The 20,000-nt window shown below is 38.3% G+C and overlaps 1 protein-coding gene across 1 annotated transcript in view; it reads left to right on the top strand.

The window, feature by feature from the left end:
* The window catches only part of LOC138017323 (plexin A3-like), a 198,683-nt gene that overhangs the window by 73,999 nt on the left and 104,684 nt on the right, over window positions 1-20,000 (top strand). The window contains exons 18-20 of the mRNA XM_068864443.1: window positions 10,912-11,063; window positions 15,966-16,068; window positions 19,437-19,579. Of these exons, the coding sequence (XP_068720544.1) occupies window positions 10,912-11,063; window positions 15,966-16,068; window positions 19,437-19,579 (398 nt within the window). The remainder of the gene's footprint in view (window positions 1-10,911; window positions 11,064-15,965; window positions 16,069-19,436; window positions 19,580-20,000) is intronic.

Consider the following 20,000-nt stretch of genomic DNA (forward strand, 5'->3'; position numbering starts at 1 on the left):
TCTGCATTAGTGAGGATGTTTTAGCCGAACTTCTGAACATTGGTTTCAAACTTATTCTCTCTCCGAAAATCCTGTTTTGTCCTCTAAAAAACCCACACAAAACCATCCACAAAACCAGCCTTCAACACAAAAACACAAAAAATTGTATTTCTCTCGCGTGAAAATGTATCATGCCATAAATTTTAAATTAACTGATAGCTTGCAGCAGAAAAAACAAACCAATAGCATTAAAACAAACTTATGTGTGGGAAAAAATGTAAAATACAGTTAAAATAAGTTACATTTGGCAGTAAAAGTTTCATTTCCCCTTCCCGGATTTTTTACGAGAAATTTGAAGATAAAATTTTTTGTTTGGTTATGTTCCTTTCTCTTTCAAGCCCCTTTGTTCTTGCACGTCGAATGATGAGATGCATGGACTCCTTCACCCTTGTATCCCCATTGATTACCGGTAGGTGTCAATACAGTTTTGTGGTGGGGTCGCTGCTTAGCTGAGTCAGTGGTCTGGAACTCATTGAGCTTTTAGCACCAGTAAAAGTTGGTTGCAATTTTTCTTCATTCATGTCTGACTCCCCTAAAATCTACCCTGCGAGCAGAGTCTCTTTCGATCTTCCTAGATAAGTCGGGAAGAGGAAAGCAGACTCTGCTCGCGGCCTCCACATTTTGTATTGAGCATGCGTTAAAAATTGAAAATTTAAGTATCCGGTGTCAGTCACGCGTGCCCAGTAGCCACAAAACGAAGAAGAAGAAGTCGGAATATTTTCGAACAACTCCGGGCAAACACACGACAATCAAGGAATCATTTCATTGGAAACTCAAGATAGTCCATATATCTTAAAAATGCCATTTTATATTTTTACTGAAAAATTTATAGGTTTCTGTCAGGCTAGTTTCTGTAACCGACACATAGGAAAAACTCATGGGAATTCTAACAGTTAAAATTGCCACGCTGTTGTAAATTTCAAAATATTGATGAGGCGTGGTGACTGATCATGCGCAAAAATAAAAAAAAACATGTTTGACAAGTCGAAACTGGACTGACTCATCCAATTCTTTGGATGAGCGGCAAATCAAATAATGTGGAGGCGGCGAGCAGAGTCTACTTTCCTCTTCCCGACTTATCTAGGAAGATCGAAAGAGACTCCAAAATTTGGAGCTGCGGGAGGATTCCAATGCCAGTCGATTCCGTTATTTGACATCATCATTCAAGACTGCTGCCTAAGAAAATTTTAAAGGGGCCCTCAGAGCTAAATGCTGAGAACTTCGGAGCCCAACATATGAAGTGAAAGGTGTTGCTGTGAAAAATTAAGGCGCCCAGAGCTATTCTTGGGAGCCCCAGGCTACCGGGCTCCTGTTAGGCAACAGCCTTGTCATTTGAACTTTGTCTTGGTCAATTTGTCTCAATAAGTGATTGATTTCATTGAAACCACCAATGAATTTAATGCTGTTATCACTAAGCTTGTCTTGGGACCAACCTCGTCTTGCCACCATGCGGGTCAAGGCCTTCAAAAAACCCTCTGTAAGTAGCGTCCATGCCATTTCAACATGACAACAGTGTGCTACATAGTAAATATGGACCTGCAAAATCTACTGCACAAATTGGTAAAGGGCTTCATGGTTGCTTCTATCAGTTCTCTAACAACATTCTGCTTTGGTAAAATGATTAAATGTTTGGTCTCGTCTGCTAAACCATCAGAACACGAAAGCCTTGTGTTTAATCTCAGAATAACATCAATAACCATAGGAGTAAATGCTAGGATAGAAGTCTACTTTGGAAGCTTTTTTCCCATCCATTAATGCCTTAGTTTCTTCTGCGAAGGCATCAGATTGTTCTTCCCTGATATCCTTTGTTTCAGTTCTCTTAAGCTCTTCACTTGAAAGCTGTCTGTTAGCGTGCTTTTCCACCAGTTTTTGACAAATTATTCTCATTGAATCCTGACTTTCTTATTTGCACTAGTGAATTTCCATTTCTAGCTTCTTTCCTGACTTTGTCTTGTACCACTTGGAAATACAAACAGGATCTAGTGCCCTGGTTATCCGTTTAGTCGCTTATCACAAAGCTGCTTAGGTTATCTTTTCAACGTTCTTCTGTTTGTTCACAGACGTCAGCTCTCACCTCTCTCTACCGTTTCAGCTTGATACCTTGTGAACTTTTGTTCAGGCCAGTTGTCCTTTCCTTGACTGAAAAAGTCTGGTCCATGCCACCAGCACGCATTGTTGATCAAGGTATCGCCACTGCTCTGTGTTTGGAGCCTCATGGATCTCTCCTACTCTATTGGCAACATAAGGCTTGAAATTTGGACTTTGACTGAATGCAATACCTATCGTTGCAACTATCAACCCAGCACAAGGAAAGGTTACGTTTATAAAAACGTTTGGCCGTGTAGCAGTTATATTTTAAACAGAGTTAACTGAATAGAGTGTAATGTGAAGTGCTAGATTTCTATCCCATATGAACCATGTGAGCGTTAGCCCTACTGATCGATATGGGCCCACACAAGGACTGAGAAAAACTCTGACCAGGGTGGGAATTTGAACCCACGACCTTCAGGTTAGATCTCCGCAACTCTACCGACTGAGCTACAAGGTCAGACGGGAGCAGGCCGTGGGAACTGAAGATGTTAAAGTCACGGCAATGAACATGTACAGGTACAAGGAAAGGTTACATTTATACAAACGTTGGCCGTGTAGCACTTCTATTTTAAAGAGAGTTAACTGAATAGAGTGTAATGTGAAGTGCTAGATTTCTATCCCATATGAACCATGTGAGTGTTAGCCCTACTGATGGATATGGGCCCGCACAAGGACAGAGAAAAAACTCTTCTTCTTCAGATGAGACAGTAAATAGTCATCCCATGTTACGTTTCTGTCCATGCTTTTTGCATCATTAATTTGTTATGTGTGGTGAAAGGTGAGAGAAATCCAAGGGGGTCAAAAATCGTCCCTTTTTTTTAATACACTTATTTTTGTTAACATAAAATCATCAATGAATGAATTATTCTAAACTCTAAAAATGGGTTTTTCAGTGAACAATACAATCATAATAAGAAGTACAATAAAAAGACAATAATTAGAGAGTGTAAGACTATTCTTCTTTTAAAAACTCTTTTAGCATCTTTGCTTTACGATTTTTCTTAAAGTTTACTGAACCTTTGCACAGATTTATTTCTTTATCAAGTGAATTCCATACGTTTACTATCCTGTAAGAAATGTCCTCTGACCAGCAGTGGGTTTACTTAAAAGAATGTTAAGTTGTTGGGAGTTTCTTGTTATGCGGCCAGATATAGGTCTTCAAGTTACAAACTTTGAGGTCAGGTAAGTCGGGGCACAGCCTGTCATACACTTCAATGCAAAGATAGCATTGCAGAGATAAAGCTGCTTTTTTTATGGGGAGCCACCGTAAGGTTTTGAGTGATGGAGTTGTGTGTTCAAACGTCCTTGCACCAGTAATTATCCGTGCCATGAAGTTCTGGACGAGTTGTAATTTTTGCACATTATGGGTAGAGGTGTCTGACCAGACTGAAGAGCAGTAGGATAATCTACTAAAAACAAGCGCATTTATGATGGTCACTAATAGATGAGGTTAAGTGCATGCTTTGCTCGATTAATCTGAGCTAATTTACTCATACAAGATGAAATTGTCACTGGCATTTGATTATCAAATGACAGAGTAGGGTCAAAAGTTACACACAAGATCTTTGATGGACTCTGAAAGCACTAATTCCTTTCTGAGCAGTGAAACCTTGAAATGGATAATCTGCGGATCATCGGGGAGCTGCCAAAGACCATGGGCTTTGTCTTCTCCGGGTTTTCAGCTTGATTGCAGAAGTCTAGACATATGTTTCAAAGTCACAGAACTTGATATACTTCAGGTGGTATTGCATCTGGACCAGCTGCTTTCCCAATTTTTAATGAAGATTTCACTTCCTTGAGCTCTTCTATAGTGAACAAGCCGTCATTGATATCAAGGTACTCAAAGATGTTTGGTATCTCTTCGTCCGAATCTTCTACCCCTGGAGGATTACGAGGAGTTTCTTAAAGTGGGTGAACCATGTAATCACTCGTTCCTCAGGGCTTGATCCCTCTACTTGACCATCTTTAGCTTTTTTCCTTCCAGTAATCTCATTAACTATCTTCCATGCCTCGTCATATTTCTGTGCTCCATGAGAGGCTTCGATGATCCGTATTTGTACCTATAATTCCACTTCCCTCACTTGATCATATACATGTACTTTATACAGATTACTTAGACCTTGAGACCAAGGTTCTTTATCTTCCTCGGTGTTGGTGCATTCGTTCAGACTCTGGGCCGCGTGTGCTTCCTGGCGGGCTGATACCATTTGATGACCAGAGGGATTTCCTTGCATTTGTTTTCTTAGGCAGGCATTCTTCCATAGCTTGTCTGTTGGCTTTAACAAACTTTTCATACTTAACCCCATTACTCTCATTGCTCAATACATGGTATCTATTCTTGACAGCGACTGTGTATTTTCACTGTAGATCAGGGTCAGTGGAAAACTTCCAGTCATATTTCATCTTCTTGGCTACCTCAGACACTGTAGGACTAAGCTTGATTTTAGCACAGACTATCCGATGGTCAGATCCCACTGTGCTGAATGTGTTGTAAGCTTCAACATTCTGGACACTGTTCCTCCACTTTCGGTGCACTAATATGTAATCGAATTGCTGCAGTGAGCCTGTCCTTCCTGTGAAGGTCCACAGTTTTCCTGGTCGTTTCTGAAACCAAAGGTTATCAGACTGTGCTCTGATATACTTCAACTAGGTACTTTCCATAATTCTGTTAGTTACATCATGATATGTGAATGGAACTTCATCTGGCCTTAATCTTGCATTGAAATCTCCAATACAAGCAAGAAAATTTTGCGCTGGGACATCCTGGAGGGTATTACTCAGGTCGTCATAAAAATCCTCGGCTTCAACTTCATCGGCACAGTTGGTAGGCGGGTAAACAGCAATCACAGTACGCTTAGGATTGCCATCAAATTCAGCCATTATGATTCTTTTGCTAATTCGCTTGGCTTTCAGTAGAGCTTTCAGAGGAGGTAACCAAATAGCTGGAACCGACCTTTCTAAACTCAAAGGGGTCATCATGAATGATACGATGTTCTTAGCACTCTAAGTATTTCTGTGCCTTGGTGTTGAGCGCATTGCTCTAGTTTCAACACTCTGTCTTCATCTCGTAAGGTGTTTGCATTGTGTTGCAATGAATAGAATTTTCTTACAACGCAGAAGGGCCTGCAAACATCTGCTGTTCTCAGACGTTTTCCCCCATGAAACATGGTTTACAGATACGTTGTCATTCTGATGATCTGAGATCGCCTAGCCTCAGTATTGCTGGCAGAGTTGGAGCATTCAGTGGCCTAGCCACTGCCCATTCTTGCACTGCAAGTCTGCTATTTAAGTCGGTGAGGCGCTCACAGACAAAAAGGATATTAGATTGAATTTGATTTACTGCATGACAATTTCTTGGCCACGTGCTATGTAGAAAGAAATAGCAAAAGTTAAGTTGGTAGTGAATTCATAATTTTGACACCGCGGGTTGGAAGACATCCTAATCTTCGCATCTCATACAACAGAACATGTAATTTATTCATTTAAATACAACTAAATTAGCATACTTTCTAGCATACGGAATGGAACATTGAAGCGCAATTGAGTAGGTTGTATACAAAACGTGTTTCCACGCTTTTCGACGAAGCCGATTAAACATGTTAAAATGCTTTCTGTCGAGGAAGACTGAAAAGCAGTTAAGCAAACGGATGAAAAAAAGCACTTGTTCGCTCGTATTTTAGAGCAAAACAAACAAATCAAGTATTCTTTATGTCCAAAAGAGTACAGATAATTCCACGTAAGAATCAAAATTAAAGTTTCATTCCTGAACAAAGGAAAAAACGATATTAAACCTTTTTTTTAAAATACTCAACCGTAAAAATAACAAACGGTTCAGTGCCCAAGGAAAGAATTTGTGCAGTAACTTCTTCCACCAAGTTGAGCTAGTACAGTACTGGCATTCTGTTTGTTGTTGTAAAGGTGTTGGGACATATTCAAATTGATAGTTTGGTAAACAGGCATTAAAATCTAGCCTGGATGAATTTTGTTCCAGTGATTCTGATTACACTGAATTGATAGTCAAGCTCATCTAATGGATGGACTTACAAGCTCATCTAATGGATTCCATTAGAGACTTTTTAAACATGGAAAAACTGCAGGGTGAAAAAGATTTGCATCTTAATTTTTTGCATACTTAAGTGTCTATCGGGCTTTAATTTTGGTTTGGTATTCTAGCAAAACAGTTCTAAATCATAAAGACTATAAACTTTATCAAAGTACTTTTTGGTCGTCAAGTTACTGTTGAGCATGTTATTAAACTGTCCATGAGCTCTAATAATATTGACATTCCCGTACGGAAGTTCACTTAGTATATAATTTTTGGTACAACAAACACACTTTTCACTTACACCCATCCTTATTATCTAAACAAAACAACTAACAATCTCTACAACAACATGAATACTTAGCTTTGACTTCCGTTCTGTAAATGGTGCAAGTCTGTGATATTTTAATCTTGATGGCTCGAGACGTACCTCTTTGTGAAGGTACACAAACAAATCCTTGTACCAGCAATGCTGATAGTGCAACTGCTCCTTGAACCTATTAGCTTCAAATAAGACCTTCTGCACTCTTGGCGTTAAATGGTCAAAAATTATAACAGCAGAAAGGGAAGCATCTTCAGATAAATGAACAGCAGACAGGTCAACTCTACTTTCATTTCTTTTTTGATTAATAACATTATCGCTTGGACCGCCCAATGAATAGACAAATGATTGGCCTTGGACCACCATTGCCGCTGTATCTTGTTGGGACTTGATGTGATGTGTCGATGTCTTGGATTGATACAGTGGATTCCATTGCCTTAAATAAATGTTTGCATAGCGAACTCCTGGAAACTCTATTAAGTTAAACAGCAAGCTCTTCAAGCTTGGCACTTAAGCATTTAAGTTCTTTGCCAGCAGAGACCCTAAATCACTCAAAATCATCATATTCTTTACTCATAAATTGTAGTCTTTGCTGCACTATTTCATCTTTCGTTGCTGCAGGTTCTTTGATTGCTCCAGTAGCATCTCCTTCATCTTAGCAATCTCATCTGCCATGACAGACAGTTGATCCCTAAGACTGCTGTTCTCTCTCTTAAGGCTTGCAATAGACTCAGGCATTCTTGGTTTTCTCAGAAACCAAGTAAAGAAAACGATTGAGAAAGAAAGAAACGAAAATATTATTAAAACTTGACTAGGATTAGCGGAACTCGTGAGGTAATGTCCGTCTTGGCCAACTCACTGCTGGCCAACAGCAATCTCATCCGCCATCTCGTCCACATCTCCACAAAAAGAACACACTGGGGAAGGAGAAATGGCAGGCTTGTGGAGAAATATTATTCAGAACCTTCTACTGAAATTCATGTAATTCCATATGAGAAGTGACACGATAAAGCAGGCCATATATATTTTTTCAAATCAAAGATGTCACCAGGAATTGATGGTTAAAACTTAACTGAGCAGTCGGCCGCGTGATTACTCTACTCCCGAAGTTCTTTGTTAATAGTCACAACAGACTTGATTTGAACTATTCGGTTGTTTAAAATTAGTTTGCACTGATCCTGTAAAAACTAAGGTTTCATTGTAAATAGGACAAGCAGATGTTTTGAGTTTTTCGCGCCTTTCCAAAGGAAGGGCGTCAATCACAGACATAAGTCTAAAAGCGTCTAGTGGTATTCAGCTCTCCTAACTTACTTTTAATAATAAAATCATTATTTTCATCTACTAAGTCCCCTTATTCCTTTGGCTCTGATGTGGTGAACTTGCTGAAATTCAATGTGGCGTGCACCCTCGATATTTGTTTTGACTCAAAAATCCTTCGATGTCTTAGTAAAATGTTTGCTATCCAATAGTTTAGTTTGATGCTGAGACTCTTCGTTTTTCCTGTTGTTGCTTATTTTCAAACTTATTGAAGAAAAGGCAAGGAAAGTCCGGACAGCTTACATCCTAACTGGCTCCGCTTTAATAAGCTGAAGTTTACGGTGAAGTTTACAAGACATTGAAATTTCGAAAATTGTTGTGAAGAGCAGCAACTCCTTGCCAAACGAAACATGATTTTAACAGATAAGCAATGGGAATACTTTCCGTCACAACAATTTTGTTCTTGCAATTAAATGGCAAACTTTTAAGGTAATTGTAGTAAAAACCATTCATCTTTTGTTCAATGTTTACTGCTGACGGGTCTTTCAGAAAGCTATTTGTATGGTGTTTGTCTGTTGCCAGTGAGATGCTATCATTATCAGTGATCTTAAAGGTAATACTATTGACAACTTGTTGTCAAGGATTGTAGTTTGCAATAATTATGACTGATTGAAGCCAAGAATAAAACAACTGAAACTGTTCTCAATTTTATGAGATTTGCAGTTGATTCATGTCTTATGCTTTCGCTCTGTCAAGATTTCTCAATGAAAAGTAAAGTCGATTTTGCCGAGATTTTTCGATGTTATGCACTTGATTGAATGGTGGCTATGGTTGCGCAGCAAAAAAGTGAAAAAATTATAATCACAATAAAGACGACTTTACTGGAATTCTGCCTTGAGTCTTGGAATTGACATTAGTGTATCTCTTTAGGCTTGGCTAAATATATATATTAATGTCTGCAAAATAGTGCAGCCAGACTTGTCACTACAAATTAAAAAACAGGATAATTTTATCCCTGTATTATGCAAACTCCACTGGCTTCCTTTTGAATCTAGAATGGGACCTGGCAGAACAGGCCAAAGATCTCATTGCTGCTGACGACTTATGATTAAAGGGCTTGACATGGTTATTTGTGAAAGCTTTTTATCCTCAAAAAAAAAAAAAAAAAGGGAAACCACATGCTAAGTTCACTACACACTATGTCACCGGGTTGTAAAAGTGAGTGAGTGAGTTAGTGTACGTGTAAGTCCGTGGTGGCCATTAATTACCCCACAGCACGTGCATAAATCCTGAAAATAAACAGGTCTGTTGGAAGGGTGCTTGAATTTCAAAAAATGAGCCTCAAAATCAGCAAGAGCACGACACTGATGGATAACATAGCAGCTTCAATATTTCCAAAACGATGGAATAAACCTCGTCTAGGAGAGTGAATTTACAATGGTCAACCTCAAGCGTTACATGATTGTGATCTTTGTGTTGAATTCACACATTTCTTGTTGAACTTTATAACACTTAAAAGAAAAACAAAAACCCAGTCCCTTGCCATCATTTTGTCACACATGTCCTTTGTTTCTTGAGTTGGTAGTAACACACAACATACAGTGGAAGTTGATTATAGGCGGCCGCTGAAATCAATGTCTCTTTTGATTTTGCAATTTATTTGTGCAGCCAAAAGATAAACTGAAAGTAGCAAAAAATGTCTGAAAATGTTTTTCGTTGATGGTAACTTTTTGTATTGAGGGCACAAATTTATGTTGTTTTCATGTAGCAAATTTTGTTGCTGATGGCCATTTTTCAAATTCTTGATTGACACTTCCCAAAAACTTCCTTGTGCTCTACCTAAAAACTGTGTCTCATTTTATTTAACCTTTGCATCAATATTTGTTCTGCATAAAGCAGGAAAGCAAAATCTGTACCTTGCTTCCTTCGCATTTTTCAGCGTTAAAATAGAATTTTCGGTGCTATGTTTTTGAGAGCAAGTCGTACATTTTGAGGTCTCCCATCCAGATACTAACCCCACTGGACAGAGTTTAACTTCAGTGAACTTTTTTGTCTTGGAGAGCTGTCAGACGCATAGAGTACAGGCTTAAACTTGTCATGAAAAAGAAGTTGAAGCAAACTTCATGTCTGCCTTTATGCCAAGATCTCTTGATTCCCTTCTATTTTCTTTAATCTTTCTGGGTTTAGTATTATTTTTACTAGTAACTACATGTCTTTTCGGGGGGCTATTTACCTAAGGCATCTATCATAGCACTATAATGATTTACGATACCAAACAATGATGTGTACTATTGGAGCTACATATTTTGCAAAAACAACTTGAATCTCCAGGAAAACAAAACGCAGCTCAGTTGACAGTTGTGGAATAAAGCATTGTGTCAAGTTACTGCACTACCACACATACTCAATGCGTGCCTATTATTTAGTAGTAATATTATTGTTGTTATTTATGGGGAGCCTATACAGTGTACCACACCACTCTTAGGGCGCTTTCCTTTTGTCAGAACTGGCCGGCCAGACCAGTCATTTTGAAAAGAAAATTGAACAATTTGAAGAAGCACTCGCATGATAATCCCTCGTATTCTTCTGGAGGATAATTTATTATCCTCGAAGTGTGTTAATTTGAAAGCGTTGTAGAGTTAGTCCTACCAAATACCCGGTCTGGCCGGTCAGTTCTGTCAAATAGAAAGCGCCCTTAGTTAAACAAACTTGAGGAATTCCATATTAAATCTGTTAGGTTTATTCATGAACCAAGTGAACCAAACAACAGTGACCAAAGTTCTCTAAATATCTAATTGGCACCGTTTATCATATATACAGGTCCACATCAACCTTGGCTGCCAGAATGCAAACCTGTGTAACCAATTAAGTTTGACTTTTAGTTTGAAATACTGTACATGTAGGTGCATTTTTTTATTGTTTACCTTGAAAGAAGTCACGAAGAAATAGTTCCTTCAATTAACATGGAAACCTCCTGGCTCTTGACCTCCTGTAATAATAGCAATGACAATAACAATAAATTTAAAAAGTAACAAAAACTCTAGGCTTAATTTGTGTATGCTGAAGCATGATGTAGATTAGCCTATTAACTCTTCAATGAGAAAATGCTACTTCTATGATAAATTGTGTGAAGAAATGTTTTTTGTATCCATGCTTACAGGTGTGGCCTTTAGCTGGTCCTTTAGTTGGTGGAACAGAGGTTCAAATAGATGGTCATGACCTCGGAAAAGAGTTTGCTGACATAAGTAACTCAGTCACCGTGGCAGATCATCCTTGCTATTCTATTCACAACAAATATAAACCCTCTAAAAGGTAAGATTGCCTCAGAGGCTGCACTCCATTCTTCTGTGTTGACTTGTCCACTTTTTGGGAAAACTAAAAAAAAATTTTTAATGCCAACTTTGCATTTTTTTTGTGTGCAAAATCCAAAAAAGGATTTGCAAGGTTCATATTTGCTATCTAGTATCAGGACGTCACATCTAGTTGAGCCTATTGAGGAAAGGGTTTTATACTGCAGGAGCTGGTGATAATTCAAGTTTTGGTGCTTGCCAGTAGGCTGAAAGCAAAAGGGAACAAGTACTCAAATACTGTACGTTAAGTCACAGAACCAGGCAATAAGACATCTATATTTTGTTTTTGGGACAACCTTAAATAATTTTGAATGGTAGATCTATGTCAGCATTTTAAGGAAGCAGAAAGGGGTCATTCATTTGTAATTTGTTGTTTGTAGCACTCAATCCAAATCCTGTGAAAAAATTTTGTTAATTGCAGTTTCATGCAACAGAAAATAATAATTGTTGCTGCCAGCAACACTATTCTCGACTTTCCTTGTGGGGCCTGGGCTCTATATAAGTGCGTTCAACACTCGATCTGTTGAAATTTGACTTCTGTTCGTTCGGTGGGAATGATTTTGAAGATGCAGTATAATAAGATCACCAGCGGTAGTTGTTGAATTGTGCATGCACAGCCCTCATGGTCCTATGTTCCTGCAATCTGTTCATCGAGCCCTTGAGAGTTCAATAGTCGATCAGTGAGTAAGTTTTTATTGCTCTTTTTGCCCTGATCTATCATGTCCAATGCAATTCTATCAATCGCTGGAACTATTCATCAAGGTCACGAGTGATTTAGTGACATTTCCATGGGAAGACAATGCTCTTTTATGAGTTTTTCAGGTTTTTTTTTGTGCATAATCATGTCCAGTGCGGCACTGGGATACTGCTACAGTTTACCAAATTTTAATCGAAGGAGACAGGATGTACTTGAATGCACTTGATAGTCAAAATATTCCAGATACAGAGACGCTGTCCCTGATTTATATGCCAAATCAAGCGCGCTGAAAAGTTCAATCACCCATTGAAGTCACAATGACCAAAATCCAGAACAAAAAAAATTAAAATGCCGTGAACTTACATACATACATACATACATACGTTTTATTGCAACTCCCTAAAAGGGCTTTTCAGTACAATGCTCCAAAATAAAAAAGAACAATGATTCAGAACAAATATATGAAAATACTAACTTTGATATTCTCTAAAAAATAGTCCTCAGCTAAGATAAATATAATAATTAAGAACAAGTATATTAACATAATTTATTTAAATATTGTCTAAGTAAATTCCTTTTGAATGCATCTAAACTAGTTAAGTTCCTCAAGTTGTTACTTAGACCATTCCAGATTTTTACACCTCTATATATGCAAAGCGACGCTGCCTGGTTGCTAGGCTACAAAAAGGCATATTTAGGTTGTTTGAAGATCGCGTTACCCTGGTACATACAGAGGATCTCATTTGTAGCTGGTCGCATAAATATTTGGGCGCAAGATTGTTTAGGCATTTAAATACCATCACTGCATCGTTGATATCAAGTCTATCTTTTACCTTGAGAATTCCTAGTGACTTAAGACCTTCGCTAATACAATTGAATTTTTTAAGTCCCAGAATAATTCTCGCAGCAAAGGTTTGTACCAGTTGGAGTTTATGTATATTAGCCTTAGAAGTGCCCACACCGACGAGCAATAAAAGAGCTTAGTGAACACAAAACTTTTAATGAGTAACAAAAGTGTTGGTCTGTCCAAAACATGCTTAATTCTGTTAATATGTACTAACTGATTAAAGCAACTAGAAACTGTTTTAGTAATATGAGTATCATATGAAAGACGCTGATCTAAATATACTCCAAGGTCCTTAGCAAAGGGAACCGGTGATATAGTTTTATCGAAAATAGAAACAGATATTGGTGGTTACTGCTTGGTAAGTTGCGGTAGGCCAACAACCATCAATTTGGTTTTGTCCGGATTGAAAAGCAATGAATTTCTCGCGCACCATTTGCAAATTTCCTGAAGGTCAGCATTTACTGTAGCTATAGCATTTTGTACATTCGAAACTTGAAATTTTAAATACAACTGGCTATCGTCTACATAACATGAGACTTGACTGTGAGTAACTGAGTTAATCAACCCATGAATATAGGTAGTGAAACGTACAGGGCCTAAAATAGAATCCTGAGGAACACCATGTGTTAAGGTTAGCATTTGAGAAATGATGTCTCCATATCGCACCCTTTGAGTCCTACCAGAAAGACAACTAGAAAACCATGAGAGTCAATTTCAAGCAAGGCCTAATGTACGTAACTTATTTAGGAGAGTATTATGATTTAAGCTAGCGCTTTAGACATGTCTACAAGTACCAGTATAGAAATTGACTTCTCGCCCACAGCTTTTAAAAGTTCATCAGTAACGTAGATAAGGGCAGTCTCTGTAGAATGTTGTTTCCTATTGCCATTTTGGTGAATGGAGAGTTAATTGTTTACGGAGAGAAAGTCAGCAAACTGTCTATGAGCAATAAGAAAATAATGTTGCTGAGAATGTTGCTGAAAGTGCCAACAAATGTCCAGAGGTTTCAGGACTGTGCCCTTCATGAGTGGAATGTTCGTTAATGTTTTAAGCCACGCTTCCTGGTATTTGATTTAAAACATGAAAGTTGTGTTGTGCATGCGCGCGCATGCGCAAACTTCAAATGAACTGAAAATCAGCATTGAGGCCGCGTGGCTGGCATGTCCCAAGATGAAAGGTGAGACGCATCTCATGTCTCTTCCTCTGTTTGTTCCCATCGCAGAGTTTGATCCCGCGGACCAGCGCGTCCGCAGCGGTATATCCATTAGAACTGAAATGCTCAGCAACGAGGAAACCAGGCGCATTCTTGTTGATGCTTCGGAGGTGTTCACCAAAACGTTCCCTCAGATTGCACCCAGTCTCGCCGTTGTAAATGGCAGGGCAGCGACGGCAGGAGATGCAGTAAATGAGACCAGAGGACAAACAAGTAAAGGAGTCTTTGATGACTAAGCGATCCTTTGGCCCGAGAAGATCGGTTTCGCTGGAAATATGGCCACAAGTACGACAACGTGGGTGTTGACATGGACAGGTACCTGCATGTGTTGCAGCCTGCTTTTCTGCCGTGTGAACTAGTGATGTTTGCAAATTGTCATCACGTTGAAACGCAACCATTGGTGGTCGAGGAAAGATGAGGCTTGTTGCTGGGTTGTCTGCAATCACTTTGAAATTGTCAGGCAGGATTCGTTGTACTCAAGTGTTCAAAGGATGGTATGTGAGTACTAAAGGAATCCTGCTCATCTTTTCGTCTGTTGAGTTGCTTTTGGAAAGGGCGTCACTTTGAGACAGGTGTTTCATTTTGTCGAGGTCATGTTTCAGAGTTTGAACGCTGTAGCCGCGGCTCTCAAGTCTCTTGCACACCTTGGATAAGGTAGGAAGCAAGGAAATTGGTCGATTGCAAGAAGGCTCGTCTGAATTTCTGTCTTTGGGAATCGGGGTAACTTCTGCAGTTTTCCATGCTTCCATACACAGCATTGACTAAAGTTGTTCTAACAGTTAAAGTTTCCTTTTTATGCGAATTTCCTCTCTAACAATTACAAAAGTTACCTTGTTTGAAAAAAGGGTTTTAAATCTCGTGCCTGTGCTGTGTGTTACTCACATGTGACACATAAAGCTGACTTACTCCCTGCATGAGGAAACTGGTACAAGCCACCTTAAGTATCATCCACCATCCCAAAACTGAAGTTTAATTCGCCAAGTTTAGGATTGGCGAACACAAGCTTTGAAGCATAGTGAAAACCTTAGCCAAGACTTTGAAATTCAATGGGAAGCGGATTTCCAACCATTCAGCAAAAAAGGTCTGTTGCCGTCAAACTGGCTACACAAACAAGAGTTCACTTGATGGCTACGACGAGATGAGTGAAGATGAAAGATTGCAATTATCCCAATGGCTGCAGTAAATGGGAAAACACCTAGAGTGCAGTCATTGTGATGCCTCCTCCAGCTTATGTACCCCCTTTATGTACGCCTTCTAGTGATGAGTCACTCACTCAGTCCTCGCTTGGTCCATCTCACATGCCACATGTATTTAAATGCCCATCTACTTTGCCAAGGCTTGACTATGACCCATCAGTTCCGAACTTCAACAACTAAACTCTTACTATCCGAAACTACTGTGGCCCAAAATCAAAAAATCAAGCTGGGTCTTCGCATATAGAATGCCAATTCACAAGTGATGCATGCATACTGAGTATTCCATGCAAAAAACTCATACAAGCTTACGTTATCAAGTCTAATGAAGACTGAGCTAATTCTTGAGGTACATCATGGAGTCTGATGAAGACTTAGTTTATTGTTGAGTGAATTACGTAAATTCAGTGCCATTTGCATTGAAGGGTGCTTAACTGATTGATGAGTGATACAATCTCTTATCTGTTATGTGCGATATTACCTGTCACTTGTTCTGAACTGCTATTTCCGCTTTGTTTTTCCTCATGATTTCCTGACTATTACAGAACTTACATGTGAACCGCTGTACTGTATCAAAATTTCTAATATTGTTAAGTGCTTTGGACATTTGATCGCAAGTTCTTAAATTTCATTTTTTACAAAATATTTGGAAGGACTTTGGCTTTCGTTGCTTAATAAAATGAAACTCAAATCAGCTTGAAGGTTGGCATTAGATACCCCATCTCTGATTTTCTCACAGTTTGTTAGAGTTATGATTAATAATAGGACTTTGCGTTGGACAATTCAGCAGTAATTATGCTCTTAATCTGAGATCGCTGAGGGCCCTGATTTTGAAATTACTCACCTGGTTACTCCATAAATTGTGCTCCACTCAGTCCTATTACTATTACTTATTATACATTCTTGTACCTCAGAATCTTCTGTAATACGTCAGCCAGTTCGGAAGATAAATCAGGTCCAGTTGTTGTTACGGTGAATAAGCTTGAGGGGAAGTCAGCACAGATTTTCACTTACCAGGTCAGCATTATTATTATTATTATTATTATTATTATTATTATTGTTATTATTAATCAATAGGAGGAGAACCAATAATGTTAAAGACATTGATGTGGACGTTGAACTAGCCAGATCTAATGTTAAATGACTTTTCTATTTTTTTTTCTTTTTTAGAAGTTTTAAAACAGTTTTAAAACAGAGAAATGCCTATATTGCTTGTAAATTTATAGGTCTTACCTTTTGGAGATATTTTAATTTTTATAAATATTTTTATCATGGAAATAAAGTGATTATTATATTTATTATAATAATAATAATAATAATAATAATAATAATAATAATAATAATTATTATTATTATTATAATCCTTAGCAGCACGAAGTACACGTAGGATATTCCTGTCATGAAACCCCAGTTCATTTTTTAATGAAGAAAATACATGTTTCGGATGAGACGTCGTCCATCGTTAGCTGTACAGGGAGCAATAACATGAAAATATAAAATAAAATTAATATAACAAAGTGAGATATTAACGGGAATAATTAAGCATGAAGGCATGAACCAAAAAAGAGTAAAACTATTTAAGCTAAGAAAGAAAACTAATTAGTATGAAAGGGATAAATTAAGATGTTTGAGTGAGAATTTAGAGACAGCTGCTCCCAAAGGACGTGCATGGCTTTCTTGATTTTCAATAATCTTCTGAACTTCTCAGGTGTTTGAAAGTGTGGGAATGTTTGTCAGAGGAGCGATGTTTGTGGACGAGAGTGGCAAAGTGTATGTGGGTTTCACCAACATAAAAGGCACTACAGCCTACACATGAAAACCTATATATGACTCACGATCGTAAATCCACAGGGATAGGATGCTTGACTGCGAACCAACTTCTGATTTTACACTGGTTGAACTTCAACTTCATGTCTCAGTCAGTGCAAAAAGGTGTTAACTAATTTCTTAATTACTGCTCACCGGTGGTTCAGTTGGTTGAGCATGGGGCTGTCATGCAGGAGGTCATGAGTTCAACTCCGTCCGGAACCAACACTCAGGGTCTTAAAATAACCGAAGAGACAGTGCTGCCTTTGTAATTACATCTTCTTATGGTTAGACTTTCAAGTCTCCTGGGATAAGGACTGTAAACCCGAGGTCCTGTCTCATAGCCCTTGTTGGAAATTAAATAGTATGGGAAGAGGAATCGGAGGTGAAGTGATTGGATAGGGAAGACAACCACAAGCTCCCCTTCTTAGATGTCCTTTTAGATAATAATAGCAATCAGGGCATTAACACCTCGGAATTTCATAAGAAGACCTATACTGATCATCTCACTAACATTTATAGTTTTGTACCTTTCAGTTACAAATCAGGATTAGTGTGCACTCTGGTAGATGGGACGTTTGAGATCAACAATACTTGGGCTGGATTTCACCTTGACATAAATACCTCACCAAAACATTAAGGAGGAATGTCTTCCCTTCCAACGTCATCAAGAATGTTGTTAGAAAATTTCTTGACAATCACTTCACATCCAATTCCTCTCAGGGTGCTACTTGTAAGGACAATCGTTTGTATTTTAAATTGCCGTACATCGGTCCTTTTCTGTCAGAACGCAACGCAGAATTAAGAAATTAGTTACCACCTTTTGCACTGGTGTTCGACTAGTGTAAAATCAGGAGTTGGTTTGGGGTCAAGGATCCTATGCCTACAGATTTATGATTGCAAGTCATTTATAGGTTTTTGTATGCAGGCTGTAGAGCCTGTTACATGTTAGTGATACTTTGCCACTTGCATCCGTGAACATCTCTCCTCTGACAAACATTCCCACATCTTTAAACAACTGAGGAGGTCGGAAGATTGTTGCTCCCTTTTTTCAGAAGATTGTTTCAAAATTCTCGTCTCTGCCTCCACAAGCTTCCAATTGAAAATCAAGAAAGCCATGTTCTCTTTAAATTTGCAGGTAAAACATCTTAATTTATCCCTTTCATACTAATTAGTCTCCTTTCTTAGCTTATATACATGTAGTTATACTCTTTTTTTTTTGGTTCGTGCTAGTGTCTTTAATTATTCCCGTTAATATTTGACTGTTATACTACTTATTTGATATTTTCATTTTACCGGTATTTCTCACTGTACAACTGACGATGGATGATGTCTCATCCGAAACATGTATTGTCTTCACTAAAAATGAACTTCAAAAACATTGTATTATTACTACTGTACTGTATTACTCCTTAATTTTGGCACAAAATTTAGCGTTAATTTATAATATTTCACGTGTGAAATTACAATGTTGTTGTGGCAGCTTTTGTACAGTGCCAAAATGGCGTCCAAGTTTGACAATTGAGGAGTAACTTGTATACCATGATATTAATAGCTATACTCGTGAAATCAGGGAAAAACTGTGCAATTAAAGCCAATTATTCTAATTTCCTCAATAAGGCATGGTGATTAACTGTATCAAAAGCCCTCCCTAAAGCCAGGAGTATTGCACCATTAACAGATTTCTGTTGATGTTAACACACCAGTCATTGGTAAGATAAAGCAAAGCTGCAACTGTCAGATGTAACAATCTAAAATCAGACTGTTGTGGACTAACAAGACCTTGGTGATCTAACTGAGTTTGCAGCTGTTGGTAAATACACCTTTCAAAATGTATGCCAGTGGGTATGTCAGAAATAGGTTGGTAATACCTACCTATCTCCATTTTTGAACATAGGAGAAGCATCAGCACCTCTAAGGTCATGTGGAAAGATTGAAACTATTAGTGAGGGGCTGGAAGTTATTGGGAGTAGTAGGTTTTTGTAATTTGGCTGATGTTTTATCTACTCCAGTGGCCTTAGCTCAGTCAACAAAGTTCAGTCACTTTAGTACTTTGGGAGGCTCAATTTCCTGAACTAGGAAATCTGTATTTGATTTGGTTAAATGACTTCAAAGGTAACACTGGTAGAAGGTTCCAGAATTTTGGAAGTCAGCTTTTCGTTAATTTCTGTCAAATGTATGTTCAGGCAATCAACAATACCTTTTTGCATCAGTTGGGCACAATGCCTTCTCAGATAAACTGGCTGGCTGGCTGGTTGGTTCGATTGATCAGGTAGATACATGTAGATAGGGTAATGTGGCTATCAAAATTGCTGTATTACAAACAAAACTGATAGCTGCGTTTCTTGTTATAAGGAAACAACACAGCACAACACTTTTATTTTACACTATTCCTTAATTACAATTCAGAAAAATGTATTACAACCTTACTATAAAAATACATAATATTACAAGATGACAATTGTAAAAGTTAGTGTATGTTATCTAGCTAGCCTCCATACAAGAGATCTCATTTCCTTGAGTGTATCTAGTATTCTAAAACGTTTTCAACAATGCCATTATTGCATCCTTCACTGTAGAATCCAGAACCTCAAGATTTTTATCCCAAGAAAGGTCCAGAGTCAGGTGGAACAAATGTGACAATCACTGGTCGTAAAATGAACACTGGAAGAGTCATTGCTGTTCAGGTGGCGGGGCGACCCTGTGAAGTTAACAGGACCAGGTTAGTTATTTTTTAATATTGAGTTTTTGGGGAACAGTATGGTAAATACTACCGGTATATATATAAGGGGTCTAAAAAATTATCATCCCCATAGAAATGGAAGAGGATTTTCTCGTGAATGTAGGAGTGTTTTATTACCCACTGAGTGAGTCAAAACCTGATAAAATATAACCTACGAGGTGATGGAGTGGCTTGAAATATGACATAGTCATAATGACAGCCTCCTTGGAAAATAATGCGAGCACAACATGTTTTCAAGGAGATCATTTTGCTGGCTGAGAATACAAATCAACAAACTGTCCTTCGTTTTCTCACCTGATGCCGCTTCTGATCAATGGGCTCCTGTTGTTTATCTGGTAAATTTAATCAAGGAATCTAGTGTGTGCTACACCATAGTGCAAAGGAAATTGTGCCCTAGGCT

Source organism: Montipora capricornis, chromosome 9 (genome assembly GCF_036669925.1).
Source record: "Montipora capricornis isolate CH-2021 chromosome 9, ASM3666992v2, whole genome shotgun sequence".
Taxonomy (NCBI): Eukaryota; Metazoa; Cnidaria; class Anthozoa; order Scleractinia; family Acroporidae; genus Montipora; species Montipora capricornis.